Source organism: Diachasma alloeum, unplaced genomic scaffold (genome assembly GCF_001412515.2).
Source record: "Diachasma alloeum isolate Michigan unplaced genomic scaffold, Dall2.0 Dall_scaffold_00371, whole genome shotgun sequence".
NCBI lineage: Eukaryota > Metazoa > Arthropoda > Insecta > Hymenoptera > Braconidae > Diachasma > Diachasma alloeum.
The window spans coordinates 1,513,659-1,535,467 of record NW_021680510.1 but is presented as its reverse complement, the minus strand read 5'-3'; the positions used below and the strand labels follow the sequence as shown (position 1 = coordinate 1,535,467).

The window sequence follows — 21,809 nt, the reverse complement described above, 5'->3', positions numbered from 1 at the left end:
TAAATTCAATTTTTATAATTTCTTTACCTAACTTTGACATAACAGCTGTTTTCCGAAATGGAATGAAAACTATTTTTTGTGTTTTTCTGCTCCCGAAACAGAAAGTTCTACTGAATTTCAATCAAATAACTTTCGAGAATTCATTTATGCACGGTACCCAATTGAAAAATCTGTGGAATTTATCATTGATGCACCAAATTCGATTTTAAAATTCCCGAGTCTTCGAAATATTCTTACGATAGATGTCTTCAAAATCAGTTTTGTAAAGTAATTTGTATGTAAAGTTTTCGCGCATTTTGACTGCTCGGCTTTTTATACAAGATACGTTGAACGTTTCAATTTTTTCGTTTATTCAATTGACAAATAGGTCATTGACCCATACGCTGAATAGAGGTTCTGTGAATTACTTCTTCCATTCAGCAGAAAAAAATATAATTTTCGACCCGCATACTTGTGAAATGTGCCCTTATCAGTATTTAACTAATCATATCGCATACGAATTATTCAGTTGCCAACGGAATTCCTTAATTTTCAAAAGATCTGTATCTATTTTCCAGTCGAACACATTAATATTTGATTGATTTCGAATAGAGGAAATCGTAACGAATGATATCACGTGAGTAAACACAGGAAACGACGATTAATTGAATTTCACGTGTAAAATGTATCGGACTCTTTCATCTCAGACGAAATGATTGAAATATCAATGTGGCAGGGGATAATTGTGTCTGAACATTCGCGACAACCCAAATGTTCAAATATTGACTGACGTTTTAAGATGGTATTAAAGCAGTTAAAATGTGAGAAAAAATATTTCCTAGTGTTTTTCAGTGAACCATGGATCGAACTTCAATTCTGACATTCTGCTTCTTACTCCACGGTAAGTGACTACACAATAGGGAGCTTGCCTAGGGGAGGGTGTGCCTGTACCGCCCACCTAAGGGGAAATGCCAGTTTTATATTTTATATTTTAACTTGAGTATAAAAAACGTATTTGTGAGACTTCCTTAACTATTGAACTCGTTATTCTTGAAGTGTAGACGCCTAATTCTCCTTAGAATCCACAAAATTGATTGAAAATAAAAGAGAGAGCCTATTGAGCGGTGCTACCCGCCGTCGGGTAATACCGCTCGGCACGATTCCAATGCCGCTCATAGGGTTTTGCGTGTATTGCTCGCGCCGCCACCTAACCTGTACTCGCGTGCTCTCGAGCAACTACGTGGCCGATCCTGTGAGCGGTATTACCGGCTCCGCTCGGCGTCAACAAAATTGTTGATAATTATTGACATGAGTGGAGTTTTGAGTTCGATTTGGTATCAAATTACGCGTGAAAGTACCACGAATCGAATAACCACAGTTTAATATGAGAATTCAGCGTTTGAAACTATCAAAAACCTCAATTAAAAGTCCACAAATTTTGCACTGCAAAAACCTCAAAATTTCGTGTTTTTTCATATTTAAAGTGGTAAATAAAGTGAAAATTTTCCGACAATCACATCCTATCATTAAATTCTTCATGATCAGGAACAGAAAGAAATTTTTAAGTTGATGGTTGCGGAGAAAATCGGGTGGGCAGGATTACCCGCTGAGCGGTACAGGCACACCCTCTCCTAGAGCTCCACGTATGAAAAAATTGTATAGAAATTTTCTATCCGCATTGCGTACAGAAATTCTATAGGATTTCTGTATATGATATTTGGATATTTCTATGCGAATATTTTCTGTACGAATTACTTATATATATAATTTTTTACATAACTTTTTGTTTTCATACGAAAGATGTCTGAACGCTCCAGAGAAAAACGTAGAGAAATGTCGTAATTCTATACGAAATGTTTCTATACATGTGGCAGTGGGTCGTATGGGATCAAACCTATAGAAATCGTATAGAAATAATTTGTATAAAAAATATCCGTTTAGAAATATCCGAATATCATATAGGAAAATCCTATAGAAATTCTATATGCAATCCGTATAGAAAATATCTATACGTTTTTTTCATACGTGTCAATGCTCCCTAATTTCCTTATTCACTTATTCTACATAACCCATAGATAGATAAACTGAAGGAATTATGAAGAAATATTGTCTAGAAGTTTTAAAATAATTGATCGAAAATCAGGCATTTTTAAACCTTTCATTTCGGTCGTGACGTCACAAAGTTGCATAAGTAATGGTGGGTAGCGCTCGGCGGTATGGAGAGAGGAGTGTTGCCGTCATCCATTGGATATAAGGTGCACGTGAAGATTGAGTTAGGTCGGCTCGAACTATTCTGTGATTGGTCCAGCGCTCGACTACCCTTGTGATAATCATTTATTAATTAACGAGCAATATCTCTAATGTTTTTAAATGAAAAATTAATCATTTAAAACCGGAAATTAAGACAAAACAAGCAGGAGTTACAGCCTATCCGACAGAAGGCATGTGACCGTTGCTTTTTGCGTTATTAGCCTTTTTCCTCTTTATTTCTACCAATTCCATTGATTGCTTCCGAATGGATCCGTAGCAATTCCCTGTCTCTGTGATGGGCATACAACGGCAACCACATTCTACAGGATGAATGCAAGGAGGCTACAAAAGGTTAAGTATCTCCGAAAATTTAAGTGATGGCATCGTAATTTTTCACAGGCGATTCAGATAAAAATTACGGAACGCTCTGGAAAAATTACCTCGACGGTTCCGTAAAATTTCCCACAACCATATTTCACTCCGGAATTACGGAAAAGATACGTAATTTTTAATGAATATTTCTCTCCGTGCATTCAAAATATTTAGTGTTTGGAATATTGTGTGAAAATTTGGGATCGATCTGACAACTCGTAATTTGAGATTTTCAAAAAATTTCGCCATATTTGATGGTTCTACATGGTTGATAGATACCATCTGATGGGAATACGTGTATGGAGACCCTGACGAAAGCCATTGCTTAATTGCATAACTTGAAAAACTCCGTAGCGCATCTNATCAATGTGTAATAAATCTTACTGCAATATCTCGCGATTTTGAAACTCATCGTAACCTCCCCTTGATGAAATTTGTTAATTGTCATCTGAGAATGATAATGATAATGAGAATGATAATTAATGATATGAAATTCCTCAACAAAATAACCAACCAAAAGTACTGGAATCAAGTCATAAAAGTACTCGCGAGAAGTAGAAAAATTACTTGCTCCAAGCATCAAAGGTACTTGTGAGAAGTAAGAAAAATACTGACAGGAAGTAATAAAAGTACTTCCTCCTAGTACTTTTCCTACTTGCTTAGCAAATATTGTACTTCACCCTAGGACATGAAAAGTACTTGGGACAAGTAGTTTCCCAACTTTTCACAAGAAAACTTCTCCCAAGTAGAATTCAGTACTAGTGAGTAGTAACTTTTTTTTAGAGTGTATTATTTTTTATTCACTAAACTACTTTATTGACTCAAAAATGCCATAATCGAGTCGATAAAGTAATTTCATAGATAGAAATTAATAATTGTAGGAGAAAACACAATTCTAAGATTTGATGTAGACAAAGGGGTTCCGTCTCCCCTTCAGGGGACACCGCGGTGAAATTTGAAAGTCTCGGCTCGGCCTTAAGAGCCATTGGACGACTTTTGATATATGAAGGGATATATAAAAAAGTGAGAAAAATTTCGGACTCAAACTGTTTTGCCCCGTATATCCACCAAAAACGTCGTTTTTCAGGTTTTTAGCTTAGAAATGCCCCTTGTACCACAGTTTTCATCCGATTTGAACTTTTTTTTTTAATGTTCGCTATACTTGAACGAACAAACCCAAGTATCCGCTTTGCTTTATATTTATCAGATCATGAGAAAATGATTTTTTTATTTCCTATTTTTTTTCCTCTTTTTAGCAAATGCTAAAATTAGCTGTTTTTCGTTATTCCATGTTGTAATCATACGCAATCGAAATATTATAACAAAAAAAATGGGCAGAAAACAACGAATTTTAGCATTTGCTAAAAAGAGGAAAAAAATGAAAACTAAAGAAAAACATTTTCTCATGATCTAATAAATATAAAGCAACGGATACTTGGGTTTATTCGTTGGAGTATAGCGAACATTAAAAATAAAAAAGTTGAAATCGGATGAAAACTGTGGTTCAAGGAGCATTTTTAAGCTAAAACGTGAAAAATGGCATTTTTGGTGGATATACGGGGCAAAACGGTTCGGGTCCGAAATTTTTCTCACTTTTTTATATATCCCTTCATATATCAAAAGTCATCCAATGGCTCTGAAGGCCGAGCTGAGGCTTTCAAATTTCACCGCGGTCTCCCCTTAAGGATAATCGGGCGAGGCGTAGGGGATTCAAAAAATGCAGCCAATTTTATGATGATTTTTCACACATTATTGAATCGATTTAGACACTGTCTGCAAAATTTGAGAAACCCCAGAAGTAGGAAAACAACAAAAATGATTTTTAAAGTTGCTGCTTATACATAAGGTTAAATGGGTCCTCGATAATTTCAGTATTGTTTCCACATTGCCGACTGGTCGATAATGTGGGGTTATTGATGGTTGCAAGAGTTTTTGATGGTTGCTTTAAGCTCATGTATATAAGCAGTAATTTTAAAAATCATTTTGTTGTTGCCCTGCTTCTGGGGTTTCTCAAATTTTGCAAACGGTGTCTAAATGGATCTAATAATATGTGAAAAAATCTTCATAAAATTGGCTGCATTTTTTGAATATCCTACTCCTTGCCTGATTATCCTTAATTTATTATTCTCAGCATTGGACCAAGGGCAGGCGAAACTTGGTTACGGTGGAACTGAGCAGGAATGGGGATCAATAGAAATTCGTCCGGGCGCTCATGCTTTCTGGTGGTTGTACTTCGTTAACCCCCCATCAAAACCAGTGAATTTCGATGTCTACAGCAGACCCTTAATAATATGGCTGCACGGAGGCCCTGGTTATGGAGCTTCAGGGATCGGAAATTTCGTTGAAATTGGTCCAATTGATATGAATGGGAATCCCCGAAACACCACATGGGTCAATGACTACAATGTGCTGTTCATCGACGCACCAGTTGGTGCAGGATTCAGTCATGTTGATTCTAGTCAAGGGTTCAATACTGAGGATAGTGCAATCACTGAAGATGTTGTTAGTGTCATCAAATTCTTCTTGAAGTTATTCCCGAAGTATCAAACAGTTCCAACATATATTGTAGGCCAGTCCTACGGAGCAAAAGTAGCCGTTAATGTTGCCTGGGAATTGGTAAATTTCGTGGTTTTTTGATATCTAACATTCCCTTGATGATTTTAATAATTTATCATGATTTCAGAATCGGGGATTTCAAAACTTTGAGCACAATGTGAAAGGCGTCGGCCTTGGTGGTCCTGCCATATCATCATTAGACATTTTACAAGCCGTCCCATCCTTTGCCTTTCATCTGGTAATGACATAAATCTCACTTGAAACTTCAGTGGTAAATGACCAAAACGAGATGAGTTGCACAGAACTAATTTTATGTGAATAAAATAGAATAAACGTTTATTGAATAACCCATATGCTTGTTACAGCATCTGGGAGCCACTTTGGTGGATTCTTAAAGTTAACAGAAATCCTAGTATGATAGATATAACATATAAAACAATATAGTTCAACACATAAGTATAATTTTGACACTATTACTATGTTCACCTCGTCCTGAAAAGCGTCTTTTCGTTCACTTGTAAACGAAAAAGGCAGTTCCGCCACTCGCCGAACGTAACATTACTGTTAAAAAATATCATTTGACCAGGGTCGGAGACTGCTATGTTTTAAAAGGCGCCGCCTATTGGAATGAGATTTCTCATGCATTGAAAATTGATCATATGTGTCTTAAAATGAATAATTAGTGCAAAAAAATTACTTGTTTATTGTTCGTTTGCCCTGCAGACGCCTAAAATGTTATAAATAGTCTAAACCGTCCAATTATTGAGCTACCAAAGTTTTTTTTCAAAATTTTTTAAAAAATATGTACAATTACAATTATGAATTAATTTTTTAAAAGTCACATCCTACACAGCTAATTTCGCTTTTTTTACCCAAAAAATTGCAGCATTCATAGAATAGCCCGAAAAATATTTCTGAAAAAATCAAGAATATATTAATTGTTCAAATTTTTTTATTAAACAAAACGAAATTAGTTGTATAGGAGTCGAAATTTGAAAACCGAATTCGTAATTGTTATTGTACCCTTCAATTATTAATTTTTCGTGCCACGGGACCTGAAATAGTTCATTACATGCCCGAGCCTTGGAAAACAGCCTTCCTCGCAACATATCCTCGCCTTCGGCTCGGAAGGCAATCTTGCATGTGGGGGATGCTGATATGTTTTCCGTGTCGAGGTGTGTATAGTAATTTTCGTGTCGAGGGACCTGAAAATCAATATAAACACCTCGCCATGGAAAACATATCACCTTCCCCCACGTGCTTGCCATCCTCGCCTTTGGCTCGGATCTGCTTTCCAAGGCTCGGGCATGTAATGTACTATTTATCTATGAAACTACTTTATGGACTCAATCATTGAATTGTTGAGTCAATGAAGTAGTTTCATAAATAAAAAATAATAATTGCAGTAAAAAACACAATTCTAAACGTTCATATAGACACAGAGGTTTCGTTTCACCTTAAGATAATATTGTCACAGAGCGTAATGCGCTCTTGTCGTTTGTTAACAGGGTTTCATAGACGCTAAGCAGAGAGATGCCGTTCAAGAGGTAGTCGACAAGGTTAAGGCTCCGGTAGAGCAGGAAAAATGGATAGAAGCAGTGGATAAGTGCGGTGATGTCTTAACCAAATTGTGGGATTATACCGAGCCCTTCGATTACACTAATGTCCTTCTGAAACGTAAGCCTGACTGGTCATACAATAAGGTAGTTACGGAAAACACTGAGTTCATGAACAAAAATGTTAAATCGGTGCTCAATATCGCCACCGACTTCGGCACGCAAGCAGATCATGTTTTTGACGCTTTGCTAGGAGCATATATGCGACCTGCAGTCAATTCTGGTAAGAGTCAATACATTTCAATATTATTGTGGATGTGACGCAAGTTAGAGGGTATCTGAGTGAAATTTGAAACTCTTCGGTTGATGAAAATAACTATCCACCGACTTTTGATATATCATGGGGTACCGAAAAACGAAAAAACATTTCGTACCCAATGCATGTTACCCCGTACGTCAGTCGAAAATATCGTTTATGCCACTCATGCCTGAAAGCGGCTGGATTACACACTCGACGCTTCGCGTCTCGTGTCTAATTCAGCCGGTTTCAGGCTTCGTGACATAAAATTTTGTTCAGTACTTGTTGGGAAATTTCGTCCTTAACGTGTGTGGTTACATCACTCGCCTTCGGCTCATGCTGTAAACCCCACACACGTTAAAGACGATATTGCCCCACATGTACTGAAATATACTATTTTCGTGTTTTACGTTTTAAAATACGAGACCGGCCGTGCGTGCTGCGCACGCGCCTTCTTACCTCCTCACGTAGTGGCGCTTCGGTTTCAGTCTTACGTTTACGCTTATTCGAGATTTTCGAGATATTTCGAGATCGATTCCCTATCTCCTTTTTACGATAGGACTCTTCACACCACAATTTTCACCCGATTCAAACTTTTTTTAAAAATTTTCCTTAGATTCAATAGAACAAAATTATGTTTGTTTTTCGATTATCTCAAGTAGATCATAGAAAACAATTTTTTTTGGTTTACTCGTTTTTAAAAACTATTTTCATACCGACGTCGGTGGCCGAAGCGGCTAGGTGCGAACCTAGTGTGCGAAAGATTGTGAGTTCGATTCCCCGTGGAACCGAGTTTTTCAACCGGAGGCTCCCCGGCGAGCGGGAGGTCGCTAATATAGTGACCGCCTGTACCGGCATGGGTTTTCCGTGGTTTTCCATGCTACTCCTATGTTCTATAGGAGTGCGAATGCGGTGCAGTGTAGAATCCACAGCCGCATGCATAGGGTTGGATAGGGCCGATTAGCCAATCAGAGGGCAGAAAGGGCCGGAATAAAAAAAAAAACTATTTTCATACCGTACAAAAATTATTATTCTGAGTAGTTGACCGTTAAAATATTCCATAACAGGTGTTCAATATTGGAAAATAGCGAGGTTGGTGAAAAATGAATTTAGATTTTTATGCCTTTCGATTCATTTGGCACAAGTATCGCAATATATCTATCTATTTTTGAGAATGTCATCTTTGAGTGAATAGATCAATCGTAGAGGCTATCAATGAATCAATTCCCCTCATTTCCCTCAAAATTCCAAAGGCGCTGTTTATGATTTTCGTCAACTTCAAAAACGTATATGTATAATTTTTTTTTATAAAAAAAACACCTTTTATATACCATTTTGATGTTCACCTACTCAGAATCATGATTGTGATGGTGGGCTTCCGAATGGTTAATTAAACCCGTCATTAGACGGGTGGTTAATTTTTACGGAACAAATCGTAAAATTTACGTGGCGATTCGTACAATTTCAGTTCCGATTCACACTCCCAAGTAGCAAACTTGGCGAAAGATATCTGAAAGTATACCAAAAAGGCAGACTAATGTCCGTCCAAAAGGTATCTTGCAGTCATACGATAACTTTTAGTTAACTTCTAGGTAACTTCTAGACACAAGTTACCTTTTTGGACAGACATTAGACAGCCTTTTTGGTATACTTCCAGATATCTTTCGCAAGGTTTGCTACTTGGGTTGGGAGATCAGCCGCTACGCACGCGCCCTCTCATTTCCTCACGTAGTGGCGCTTCGATTTCAGTCTTACGCTTACGCTTATTCGAGATTTCCGAGATCGATTTCCTTTCTCCTTTTTACGATAGGATTTTACTTCGCTCGCCGATTACGTTTCGAAACGTAATTTTTACGTTTTTTTTCTGGTAATATTTATTCAATTTTTCTCTCCGTGTGAGCCCGTGTAGAAATTTGAGCGGCGACTCAGCCGAAACTCCGTTAACGTATATGCCTCGCAGTCGCACGCTCTATAGTGTTAACACGACGAGCCGGGCCGGAGCGGCGCGATTTCTACACGGGAGTGTGATGTCTTGACGCTGATTTTGATGGTTGGTAGCAATGATCAGCCATCTTTGTCCGCGATATTCAAATTAATATAAAAAATTAATTAAATAACGTAAAATCTTTAAATACTGAGAAAAGTCGAGAATGAAAGGACAATGAACAGGGGACGAAAAACAACTTCGCAGGCGTGAGAAAAACCGTTGCCGGAAATAATAAATGTCAAGTACTTGAGTTTACTTCGTAAATTTACAGCTCTCCAAAATTCCTCAAAACAATACTTTTCTTGAAATTCTGAAATATAGAGAGAAAATAAACTCGACGGTTACGGTCGTAAAATTGTTAAGTCTCGGTTCTGAGATATTTAGAAAGTCTCTCTGATTCACGTGTTCCACACGTTTTGAGTGTTGAGTTCTTCTTTGTTCATTGTATCGCGGAGCTGAAAGGCCTGAGACCCCTCAAGAGGGAATACTGTTGACGTCACACGCTCCACTTTCCNGGTTACGGTCGTAAAATTGTTAAGTCTCGGTTCTGAGATATTTAGAAAGTCTCTCTGATTCACGTGTTCCACACGTGTTGAGTGTTGAGTTCTCCTTTGTTCATTGTATCGCGGAGCTGAAGGGCCTGAGACCCCTCAAGAGGGAATACTGTTGACGTCACACGCTCCCCTTTCTCCCTCTTTCGCTTCCCGATTTCTCTTTTAAGTTACCCCTCTTCCCTTTACTCCGGGCCAAGATTGCGCGCGCAACTTTTGGTCTAGTGGGGGTGTATGGACCCAACTCTTAGATTTTTAGTTTAAGTTAGAGACAGTCCCATCGTGACTGTTGTTCCGACAACTGTTCCAGCTTCTCTCTTCGATTAGTTTTTCTTACAGTTTTCCATAAAAGTTTTATCAAGTGTATTTGTCTACCAAAGATTTCAAGTTTAAATTAGAAGTTTGAAATAAATAGTGTTAATGTGCTCTCCTAAGCACTAGTGTTTTGATTTATTCTGGAATACACCTTCAACCCATTTATTCAAAAAATGAACGAGTCAACATTGATGGAGTCCTCATCAGAGGTTTAGCGGCTAACGGATCCACATTTCGAAGTTTGGCGCTCGTTATTTCAAAAAGGCGCCACTGTCCCCCTAGTAACATTGATAGGACATAACAGGAGTGAGCGTAGGGACATTTGACTTTTTACATTTATGTACGATTATTTATTAAAAAATAATCGCTATTATGATTAATATAAGGGAATTCTAATTCTGAAGACTTCAGAAGATGGCAGATAATTATCGTTGTTGTTTCCTTTTGTGTTTAATAGTGGAGCGATTGTTGAAAAAGACCGATCTGAAAGTAGTCATATACAGTGGTCAACTGGATTTCTCAGTTCCAACCACATCAGTAGTTGCTTGGCTGGATAGAGTATTCAAGCAGGATGAGGGATGGACCAAGGCTAACAGAACTAGACTAATAGTTGACGACATTGTTGAAGGATATCAAAAACATTACGATAATCTGAGTATGTACTGGATCTTCCGTGCAGGCCATTGGGTAATTATCAGTAACCGTATCAACTTAGAGTTTTTACATCAAATACACCACTTGTTTTATGCAAATTCATTTTTCAGGCACCACGAGACAACCCAGCTGCTCTGAAAAAAATATTGCAAAATTTAATAGGTTCCTAAATTGGAAAACTAGTAAATTGCTTTCATTAAAGCAACATTGATGGATTTGATTGCAATAAAATACATTAGTTTTGGTATCACTTCCTTCTCAATCCTTTTCTATTATTTCTCTTTTCCGAAAGTAAAAAACTGCGTTAATGATTGTGGACTCCATATTGACATAATTCTGCACGACTGTTTGATACGTTGTCAGGTAAAGTCTCTCGGCACAGTTAAAGATTTTTGGAACAGAAGGGGTTAGTAGGTCTAGTCGTCGGTAGAACTTTTATACCTACCGTGATTTAATACATAAAGAGAGGAGAGGGTGAACCTGAACCTTTCTGATAGTCAATATTTTCGAACCATTTCGTACCTTGAGAGACGAGTTTGAAAATGGCGAGAATGACGGCGAACAATCAGCATAAGATGCTGGACCTCTTTCAAACCATTTTAGCCTGTTCCCGAGGACTATCTGCAACGATTTATAACCCCGAGTTGTAGCATCCCCAAGAATTTTAGATTTTGCTGCGGTCCCCCCTTAAGGAGAAACGGAACCCCTGCGTTTATAGGAATCTTTAGAATTGTGTTTTCCCCTGCAATTATTATTTTTGATCCATTAAACTACTTCATTGACTCAACAATGCGATAATCGGGGCGATAAAGTAATTTCATAGATAGAAATTAATAATTGTGGAAGAAAACACAATTCTTAGATTTCTGTAGTGAAGTGGTAAAACGAGGTAACTGCATTTTTTTCGAAATTTGTTTTATTGCACTAATCACATTGTAATATTGATCTGCAAGTACTGACGGAAGGGTTTGGTCTAAAAATAATATTTTATGTGGTTATATAAAAAATAAAAAAAGAGATATGTGCGAGTTTCAATTTTCGATCAATGCAATTGGAGGTAAGTTGACTTAACTCCCATAATTGGGAGGACCTAGAGGAGGTAACTTCACTTATCTCCATATGTATTGATAGAGATTCAATTCCTTATTCCAAGTGTTATTTTGAAAAACAGGATGGGGACAAAACGGGCCAGGGGGACACAAATGACAAAGGAAGCAAAATGGCCCATCTAAAAAATAAATCTCGCGAGGGTCACTAGGGGGAGGGTCAAACGTCACGAGGGTGATTAGAGGGAACGTCAAACGTCACGAGGGTCACTAGAGGGAGGGTCATTAGAGGGAGAGTCAAACATCACGAGGGTCACTAGGGGGAGGGTCAAACGTCACGAGGGTCACTAGGGGGAGAGTCAAACGTCATGAGGGTCATGAGGGGGAGGGTCAAACGTCACGAGGATCACTAGGGGGAGGGTCAAATTAGGGTCTGGAGTTGACCTTTACCTTCTTTCCTTCATGAGGAAATCCATAGTGGCTTTTTCTGTTTGGGAAACTTGAAAAACTATTTTTCTCTATTTTTCCAGATTTTTTTGGTGACCCAATTTAAAGATGTTTTTTCTTTCATTTTTCTTTTTTTTCTTTTTTCAATAATTCAAGTTCAACCAATCCGATTTTAATATTCTTATAGAATGTAAAAATAATATCTTCATATGGAGCCACCGACAAACTGGAAAAATGAAGGAAAATAGTTTTTCAAGTACCCCAAACGTAGAAAAAGCTACTATGGATTTCCTCTTGAAGGAAAGAGGATAAGGCTCAACTCCTGACTCTTATTTGACCCTGCCTCTAGCGACCTTTGTGACGTTTGACCCTCCCCCTAATGACCCTCGTGACCCTCGTAACACTTGACCCTCCTCTTAGGGACCCTCGTAACTTTTGACCCTACCCCTAGTGAAATTTACATATTTCATGTGCTAAGTCAACATATTTTTTTTTTTGTGATAACCCAACGAGTTAAGTCACCTTGACTCTCCACACAGAATTAAAATTTGGAGGTAACTACTTAAAACTGCGCAAAGGATTAATTCCGCAATTTGATAATAATAGGGTAAAAAGTTAAAGGACAGTAGAATAAACATTCGGCGTCATTTGTACTAAATTTCCCACTATCGATGACATAGCTGTTTTTTTGCTCTCCTGTAAAATTTGATTTTATGCACTTACCTCCTTTTACCACTTCACTACAGATATATCTCAGGAACTACTGGGCCGATTGGGCTGAATCAGTGCGCCAAAATAGAGTTCATTCATAGCTATCAGGAGCCAAAATTTCAGATTTCTATCTACCGGTTTCACCGTGATTATGTTGAATTGTCGAAAAATTGTTCACCCAAAATCCAAGTTGTCACACACATACATACAGACATGACGTAAAAACATCATTTCTCTACGTTTCATGACATTCTACATCATTTCCGATCAAAATTAGCGAATCGGAAAATCCGCCAAATACGAGGCTTCCATTCGGACGCAAAACTATATTTCAATTACGAATTTTCAATCTATTGGTCTGGTCGGCCATTTTTGTGTTCGAAATATTTATTGAATAATTTTTCTTTTTTTTCCCACAAATTTCAAGCCTTTTTTTATTTTTCTACCACCGAATAAAGTCTTTAAATATACCTGGTTCTGGAGAAGTATGTCCGATTGTAAAATGTTGAAAACACTAATCTCTATATAACGATCAGAAATCTGAAAAAAACAATTGAAAAGTTTGTTCAAAACCATTTGTTCGGAATTGTCATGCCTCAACAAATAAGGTTTCCGAAAGTTTAAACAATTTCAATTATTGATTTATGAACAACGCATGTTTCAAAAAATGATTATTTTATGCAAAATGTAATTTGAATGACACTGAATATTCATGATTTTTTTTCAAATTTTTCTCACGCACATTAATTGATCAATTTGATGATTGAAAATGTTTGAATTTCTAGTGTGGTACCAAACTATAAAAGCTACTAAGATAATCCCTGAATGAAACTTTGTTCCTTGTTCTTGTCTTTTTTCGTTGATGTCCGGGGCAGAATCGATTGTAGTCATCATTCATATATGAAAAATTGCTCTACTCAGTACGTCTCCTACTTCAACGAAGACTTTGAAATTTCATGGAGGCCTCTCCCGCTATGAGACTTTCTCTCACAATAATTTTCACTTCATAGGAAATATACCGTAAAAGTGCAAATATTTTGCTGAAATTTTTTCAATGCCTCAAGTAACTTTTTCAGTATACTCTGTTGATGATGAAAGTCGTCTATCGGTCAGAGTTGAGTAGAAAAAAAATATTTTCTTCGGCTCGGCCGAAATTTTCCACGTGCTACGAGTACGGGTACTTGTGCCGCTGAATCTCGAACAGCGCTGCTTATGGTGATATTTGGCTCCACCCTATGAGAAGCTGATGAGAGATTCTCTCATCACGCGCCTCAAGAATGCTGGTGCAAGCGCGCCTACTGACGGGGTAGAGGTCAATCAAAATTATAACAATTAATAAGTTTTGTTTAGTATTTATTTATTTTAATTATTGCCATATATACCCTATTTGGGTTTTTACATGTTTTTTGCGGTTTCATGGGCCGACTTCCTTTCCAACCGTGTCGCATTGTACCCCAGGAGCTGTACCCCACGTACAGACTCTCCTGGTGACAAAGGGAAAACCATGGAAAACCTTGGTCGACACACTGATAGAATGATTCATTTATTCCAAACGAGATTCGTTAACTATTAACGAATGGTAGAGTTGAATATGACCAAATGAATATTCGTTAATAGTTAACGAATGGTTCACTTGAATGGCGAAAGCCACGTCAAACAAGGCTCCTCAAATATACATTCGTTAACTATTAACGAATGAACATTTGGTGGGACCGAATGGACCCTAACCTCCAACCAAAATCCATTCGTTAACAATAACAAATCCGTTCTATCAGTTCATGAGCGCCCATCGACCGAGCTTCATCGGAGAATGTTTTCCTAACACTTCTCCGATGATTCTCGGTGTCTAGACTTCCGTTCGACGGTTTCCGAAAGATTAAAAATCGCAATCGCCCCAGCCGGACTCGAACCCGCGCTTCACGGGTCCCGCCGCCCGGCCGAACGATTCAACCGCTTCGGCCACCGTCGCCAGATAGTTTTGTTGAGTATTGATTTTTGGATTGGTCATAGAGAGCTAAAAAAAAGCAAAACTATTATTCGGACTGTCCTTGTACTACTTTACCTATTTCAAATATTCCTTCCGAAGTTATGCTGTAATACTATCAGTAGTAATTTTGCGAGAGCTTCAAAATGATCGGGTATTTCCCGATAGCTTCGTTGCAAACAAACGAGAGTGTCAAGTTTTGTAGGTTTTGTAGGTTTTTTCCTAAAAAACATGACACGATCGTTTGTCTGCAGGAAAGGTTGAGGCTCATAGATGCCTTCAACATATTCGACAAACTTGTGCAATCAACCATTGAAAGCATTTTCTTTTCAATAATCACCATGAAGTCGCACCTTGTATAAATAAACAAACAATTTCACTCTGCACTTTAGTCGGGTATTTTATTTGACAATAAAAAATACAAATACAAAATGTAGTTTATCTTATAGCACATGGCAAGATTCAAATGCTCCAAACGAAGGAAAATTCATATAAAAACATATAAAAGTTAATCTACTATTTCTATGTATAACATGCGAATTTTGAGTCATAAGGATATTTTCTTCCCAGTAAATATGGATTCCGTTACATCGGAGCAGTCATTATTTTTTAATTCCCCTCTTATGATATCTTATTGCAATATGTAATTTCAAAGTGATGCAGTTCGTTAATCATAGGAAATAATGTAGAATTATTTAATCATTTTTAGTAATTTTTAGGCTGGAAACCCCTTATGGGTTTATTCAGCCATCTGCGCCCTACCTAACCGTGCGGCTGTGGTCGACTGTATGCACTGCACTACATTTACCCCCTTAGGAATGAAGAAGACGCAGGAAATCAGGAAAAACCTGCGTCTGTCCAGTCGGTTCCTCTATTCGCGATCGCAACGTAGATGGGGGAGCCACGAAGTGGTCTCTAAACTAACTACTCTTGGGCGGCAATCAATAAGATCCCTCAGAGGGAGCCAATGATGGAGCTCAACCAATGAGATCAGAGAGAATCCAGTAATCTCATTGGTTGTCCGCCAAGAGTAGTTAGTGGAAAGACCACTTGATGGCTCCCACATGTAAGTTGCGATCGCGAATTAGCAACCTCCCGCTAGCCCAGGGTCGAGGTAAACCAAGCCCTGACAAGTAGAAGCGGCCCAGGTGAGCCCTTAACCCCTTGCCAGAAGTTAAAGGCCTTTCCCAGCCGAGATGCGAAGCCCAGCCATCTAGTCGAACCTCTAACTCCTGCAAAGAGAAGTTAAAAATTCTCCCCGAGGTGGGATTCGAATCCTGACCGCTTAGTCAAGCCGAACCATGCGATTTAACGACCGCGACCACTGGACGTCGGTTCAGGTTTATTCTAATGATCATTATTCATTTTCCAGGATGCAATTCACATCTTAAATACACTTGGGAAGACAGCGACGAATTAATATTCATTATATCCTAATTAATATTATGGCGATTGCACTATAATCGATAAGCTATCCATGTGCTAGTCATGTGGTTAATTAAAATGATATTAAATACCTATAGGACTTCTATTGATAGTTTTTCGTCGATTGTAATCGGAAAATTCAGCACTTCTTTGTATGGGAATATTGAATAGAAAATATATTAATATATCTTATTAATTACAATATCTTTTATTAAACTTTTCTATGCAAAAAATCGGTGAAAAACTTATAGTATCGTCAATGCGAGTCCTATGAAAATGCAGTAGAATTTCCTATTAATTATTGATGATCATACGAGCCAATAAGTGCAATCTGAAAAGAGAGCGTAGAAAAGTACTTATGGCCTAAAAATGGATTTGTCTGAGTCATCTTCATTGACATAAGATTCAAAACTATGTCAATAAACAGCACTCAAAGATTTTCCGTGCAAATAAGTCACTCCTTTCCCTCTTTTACAGATGTGATACAACTTATCAAAATATAACTTTCTTAAAATTTATGTTTCATTCTTACTATCGCTACGTTTGTATAGGCATATCGTCAGCCAGTTATGACTTTCCTACTCTTCTCTTGATTGTTTTCTCCTTATCAGCATTACCATGGGTTGTCTCAACTTTTACCCGACTGCGCCCCATTTAGGCTAGGACTGTTAGGGAAACCATGGAAAACCTCAGTCGTACAGCCGACCGTGATGTGAGGTCCTATTGTGCCCATCTGTCACGCTGACCAAATGGGTACAGTAGGTCTCCATATACATACGTAGTCACCACACGGAGAGAAATTTTTTAGAAAAAATCTAGTACGAGTACTGAAAAAAATTACAATCCACCGGCTGTCAAAAATTCTAGTGCTGTTAAGGTAAAATTTCTTGGTATTTCTGGTAAAATTTCTGGGGATTTCTGTGAAATTTTCACAAAAATACGGGAAAATATTCACGTTTTTCCCAATAAAATTTCTAGTGCCGGCACTGGAATTTTTTCCTGGTCGTCAATTTGCACCTCTTTTCCCGTGCTAACACTAGCATTTTTATTAAAAAATTTCTCTCTGTGCAGTTCTATACGGGGGTATCGGGTTAATAAGACACTTATCCGAGTATTAATCAGATTAAATGCTATTTATACCAAATTTTGCCAAGGAAGTGAAGTCGATTTCAGTGATGAGCAGCACGAACATAAGTGGGGATTTAGGTAGAGTGGGGGTATACGGCTGAGGTTACTCCTTTGGCAAGAAGCACTTTAGCTTGGACGACCGCCGGACTCGCCATTATTCGCACAACCACTACACTGATAGAATGATTAATTTATTCGAAACAAGTTCCGTTAACTATTAGCGAATGATAGAGTTGAATATGACCAAATAAATATTTGTTGATAGACCGAATTGTGACCGAATAGATCCTAGCCCCCAATCAAATCCATTCGTTAACAATAACCAATCTTTTCTATCAGTGTCCTATCGCAAATTAGTCCATTTCGTTATAAGAACGAAAAAAAATTTTCTGGTGAATGAGGTTGCAATCATATGAGCTAGAAAAGTTTTTTACGAGGGGCTAGTAACTCCTGAAATCATGGTGTCACTTGCTGGTGAAATCAATTTGGACTCACTCATGAAATCACTGAAATCGTTGACATAAGTGAGACCATAGAAATCTCGTGATTCCCATTCATGGAGTCATTTCTTGAAGTCATAATGAAATCATTCGTAGTCAATGAAATCCATGAAATAACGAGGAAATCCCTCGACCGAAAATACACCATGATCGACACTCGTTCTAGAATTTTTGGTTCGAGAATTTTCTGGTTCATACGCGCGTATTGATGGTTACAAAAGAGATATAGGTGTTTTGTGTTGTTGGTACATTTTAAAGACAAATTTAGATACGTTACTGTCGCAGCCAATGACGTCTCACGGCTGTGTTGATATTAAACAATATCGAAAAACAATTTTACCTTCAACGTTTGATGATGAAGGGCACTTGAAAATTGACCAAAAAATTTTGAGAGAAGTCAAAAAGTACTTCTAGTATTGTTCATTCGCTTATTAGAAATAATAATAATTTGTAAGCGTCCGTTAAATGTTTTATGATAATAAAATCCACCGTTTTGATAAATAATTATTTGATCTCGATTATTCTTTCAATTTCAGATCAGTGAGTTTTCAGTGATTTCAATTACGTAGAAATCATTGATTTCAGTCGAATAGAGTCATTGAAATCACTGATGTCGTCAAGTGAAATCGACTGCAGTCTGCAGTCATAGTGTTGCTCGATCTTGGAGTTATTAGCCCCTCGGTTTTTTAGGCCGTGTGACGAACAATATTTTTTGTCATAACGGCCTTGGGTAGCAATTCACGGATGCGTAGTGTTCGTGAATCGCTGCCTTACGGCCGGAATGGCAAAAAAATTATTATAATTGATTCTACAAGGTGTCGACAAAGCATATGAGCGAATTGAATTTGCAACAACTAGAAGATGATGGAACTCGAGTAAATGTCATCTTCCACTCTGACGAAATGGTACAGAAACCAATGTGCTCACAGGCTTTTAGGTCATCATTTGTCTTTCCAATCCGGAGGCTCTCCTAGCCCTTTTTTATTCTAAACGCAGGAATCTCCAAAAGCATATTCATATTTATTAAGGCTTCAATCCACAAATTCTGCGCGGCTGAAAAATTTCCACGAGGTATACGCACGACGACGATCCTGTACCCCATATTCCTCTCGTCCCACCCAATTATATCCGGAAATCCCCTTTCAATACACTCCTTCTTAATCATTTTCTTACAAATGCCCAACACTCCGGTTTTCCTCAAACACTTGATCATTCCTTTGAAATCATCATGATTTCCGAAATGATGACTAATAATAGATTCAACCGAAGAGGTATCCCTATAAACTTTTGCCATCAAATTCCAAATGTCATCATCCTTCATCATCTCCAACTCCTTCAATCTCTTAGCGAAAATTAATTCCCGATTTTCATAGAAGCTAGCGTTGAACAAATCCAGTGGTCCCTTCTGGAATTTCGAAACAAACGCTCCGGGCACGTCATGTTGTGATCCAAATAATTCCTTCCAAAAAAGACATGCGAAAATCGTCACCGGAAGTGACTCACAACATTGAAGAACCTTGGGAAATCCACGTGCGATGTAATTATGCAATGCAATCTCCTTGAGTCTCTCGTACGCATGTACGTCATCTTCATCCTTCAACCTCCAGGAACGACTGTTCCCTTCACCAACCGGCTCTAGATCGATAGGGTCTAGGTTTCTGGCAGGAATGGGGAAATCTCTATTCTTTGCAAGAATTTTCACGAAGGACTTTCTCGTGAGGGGAACAAGTTTTTCCAGTGGAATCTTGTTCACTAGATTGCGAATTTCTGAAAAGTGGAGTCGAGAATTTTTGAAAAGTCGATGATTCTCAAGATATGATAAAGCGTCCAAGATGAATGCTGCTGCGCGTTGAGGGGCCTTTGCTCGGTCCTTCTCAATTGCGATGGCTTCGTTGTACAGAGCGAAACAATCAACCGGAATATTGGCGTGATTCTCGAGGAGAAATGCCCGGTATTGTCTAACTGTGGCCAGGCTCCGCTGGGTTTTTTGTGCTCTTAGAAATTTCATGATTGAGATTAGGATTTTTGATAACAGGTGAGCAGGTAAAAACTGTTGTATGTGGAAAGGAATTGCTGGATAACTCGGGACGCCGGATCTTCGGTGATTCTTTTTGCGTTCAGCCTCTTCGTCGGCGTTTGCGATAATTAATTTTTGTAATTTTCTATGGATTAGATCCCCATACTCGTAGATTCTTTCAATGTGACCGTCTGGTCTGCCTTCGATCATTTTAAGGACCGTTGTTGCTATGAGTTTTGCTTCCACATAATCTATCAAGGACTGACGGTTCCTGAAGAGAGGGAAGTGGCTTATGGAGTATGCGGGGTATCTTGTGGGATTACGTTGGTCGAAGGCTCGAGTGAGTATCACGAATACGTCGGAGAAGTCGTCGTGGGGATTGTGGTCGGGGTAGTAGAGGGTTAGGATTCGATGGGCTAGGGAGATTAGGGCGGGGGAGACTTTGAGGATTGGACCTTTCCGAGAGTAAAGGTAGGAATTTAAAGGCTTCCTGCGAGGATCCTCGTCGACATCGTCGATCATTTCTTGACGAAGCATCTCTGTGAGGACTGAGATCATTTTTCGTCGACACTTTGTAGGACTTCGTTTTGTCATTCGGTAGAGGTCCTGTAGCAGAGTGTCATCGAAGAGGTTGAAAAATGTTTCATCGTTGCCATTGTAAGCTGGAATAGATAAAAAAAAATCAAATTATAAGATGACAAAATGATTCAACCCCTCAAGTACGGCGTCCAATCGCGTGGTGTGTCTTCATCGGCCGGCGGCGTCCTGTCCACTCGAATTCATTGTTTAATACGCAATAACTTCTATACTGATGGTCAGAAAATTATTAACTAAAATTTAATGATAGTCTTCAGTTTCTTTTTTTTTATATTCCGGCCTTTTCTGCCCTCTGATTTTCTAATCGGCCCTATCCAAGCCTATGCATGCGGCTGTGGATTCTACACTGCACCGCATTCGCATTCTTATAGAACATAGGAGTAGCATGGGAAACCACAGAAAACCCATGCCGGTACAGGCGGTCACTATATTAGCGACCTCCCGCTCGCCGGAGCCTCCGGTTGAAAAACTCGGTTCCACGGGGAATCGAACTCACAACCTTTCGCACACTAGGCTCGCACCTAGCCGCTTCGGCCACCGACGTCGGTAGTCTTCAGTTTTTATTAAAAAAATTGTTCAATTACGGTATTCCTTCATACAGATTTTTCTGGAATTTTTAAGACCAATCTCAGTTCGATAGTACAAACGGTTGCCAAGATTGGTGATTGCCGGAAATTTGTTAATAACAAATCAGTAATTTATTGAATGGAAATTCCGTTTGCACCATTCGAAAGAGGAATGTATAGTGTATGTTCGGTAAAGATGCCAGAATTTTTTATAAAAATTATCTCGGTAAACGAGAGGTTTGAATATGTGTCTGATATTGAATGCAGTTCGGTAGTATTTATCAGTTGCAGAAAAATATGAAAAGTAACTTGAAAAAATCGAGTGGCATTGCATTGATAATTTGATCTATTTCATAGGGAAAGTTTTATAAGCTCGCTATCAGCTCCGTGAAGTGGGCACCCCACTTGGTTGGATTTGAACCAAAATTTTATAATTGATAGATTTTGAGCTACTGGTGATAGTAGTAACGTTTTTCTTGTTTGTAGTTTGAAATTGAGCGTCCAATTCGTTTTTGAAATACAGTTAGGAACTATTCCATAGTTAGAGCTGGAGTGACATTGGATTCTCGTCTGCAATAGTTTGTAGTTGATTGTAGTTCTGAAAATTTCACGATCGGAATCGTAATAAACGTTCAATCGATTTTTTTTAACAGTTAGGAACTATTTCATAGTTGTATTTGAAATGACGTGGGATTCTTATCTGCAATCGTTTGTAGTTGATTGTAGTTTTGGAATTTCCGCGATCGGAAATCAAATGAGCGTCCAATCGATTTTTGGAGACCAAGTAGGAACTGATTGAAAGCTATAGCCAGAATGAGCTCGGATTCGTGTCTAAAATCGTTTGTAGTTTTTTGTAGTGCTCACAAATTT

General features: G+C 38.4%; 2 protein-coding genes across 2 annotated transcripts in view; one reads left to right on the top strand and one right to left on the bottom strand.

The window, feature by feature from the left end:
- Positions 1-837: 837 nt before the first annotated feature.
- Positions 838-10,765, top strand: LOC107041657 (retinoid-inducible serine carboxypeptidase). The gene is made up of 6 exons (XM_015262298.1): positions 838-880; positions 4,733-5,217; positions 5,285-5,395; positions 6,666-6,996; positions 10,322-10,551; positions 10,629-10,765. The coding sequence occupies exons 1-6, from the start codon at positions 838-840 to the stop codon at positions 10,686-10,688; spliced, it is 1,260 nt and encodes a 419-aa protein (XP_015117784.1). The 3' UTR covers positions 10,689-10,765.
- Positions 10,766-18,729: 7,964 nt separating this feature from the next.
- Positions 18,730-21,809, bottom strand: part of LOC107041656 (fanconi-associated nuclease 1 homolog) — a 10,155-nt gene continuing 7,075 nt past the window's right edge. The window contains exon 2 of the mRNA XM_015262297.1: positions 18,730-20,438. Coding sequence (XP_015117783.1) covers positions 18,730-20,438 — 1,709 coding nt within the window. The remainder of the gene's footprint in view (positions 20,439-21,809) is intronic.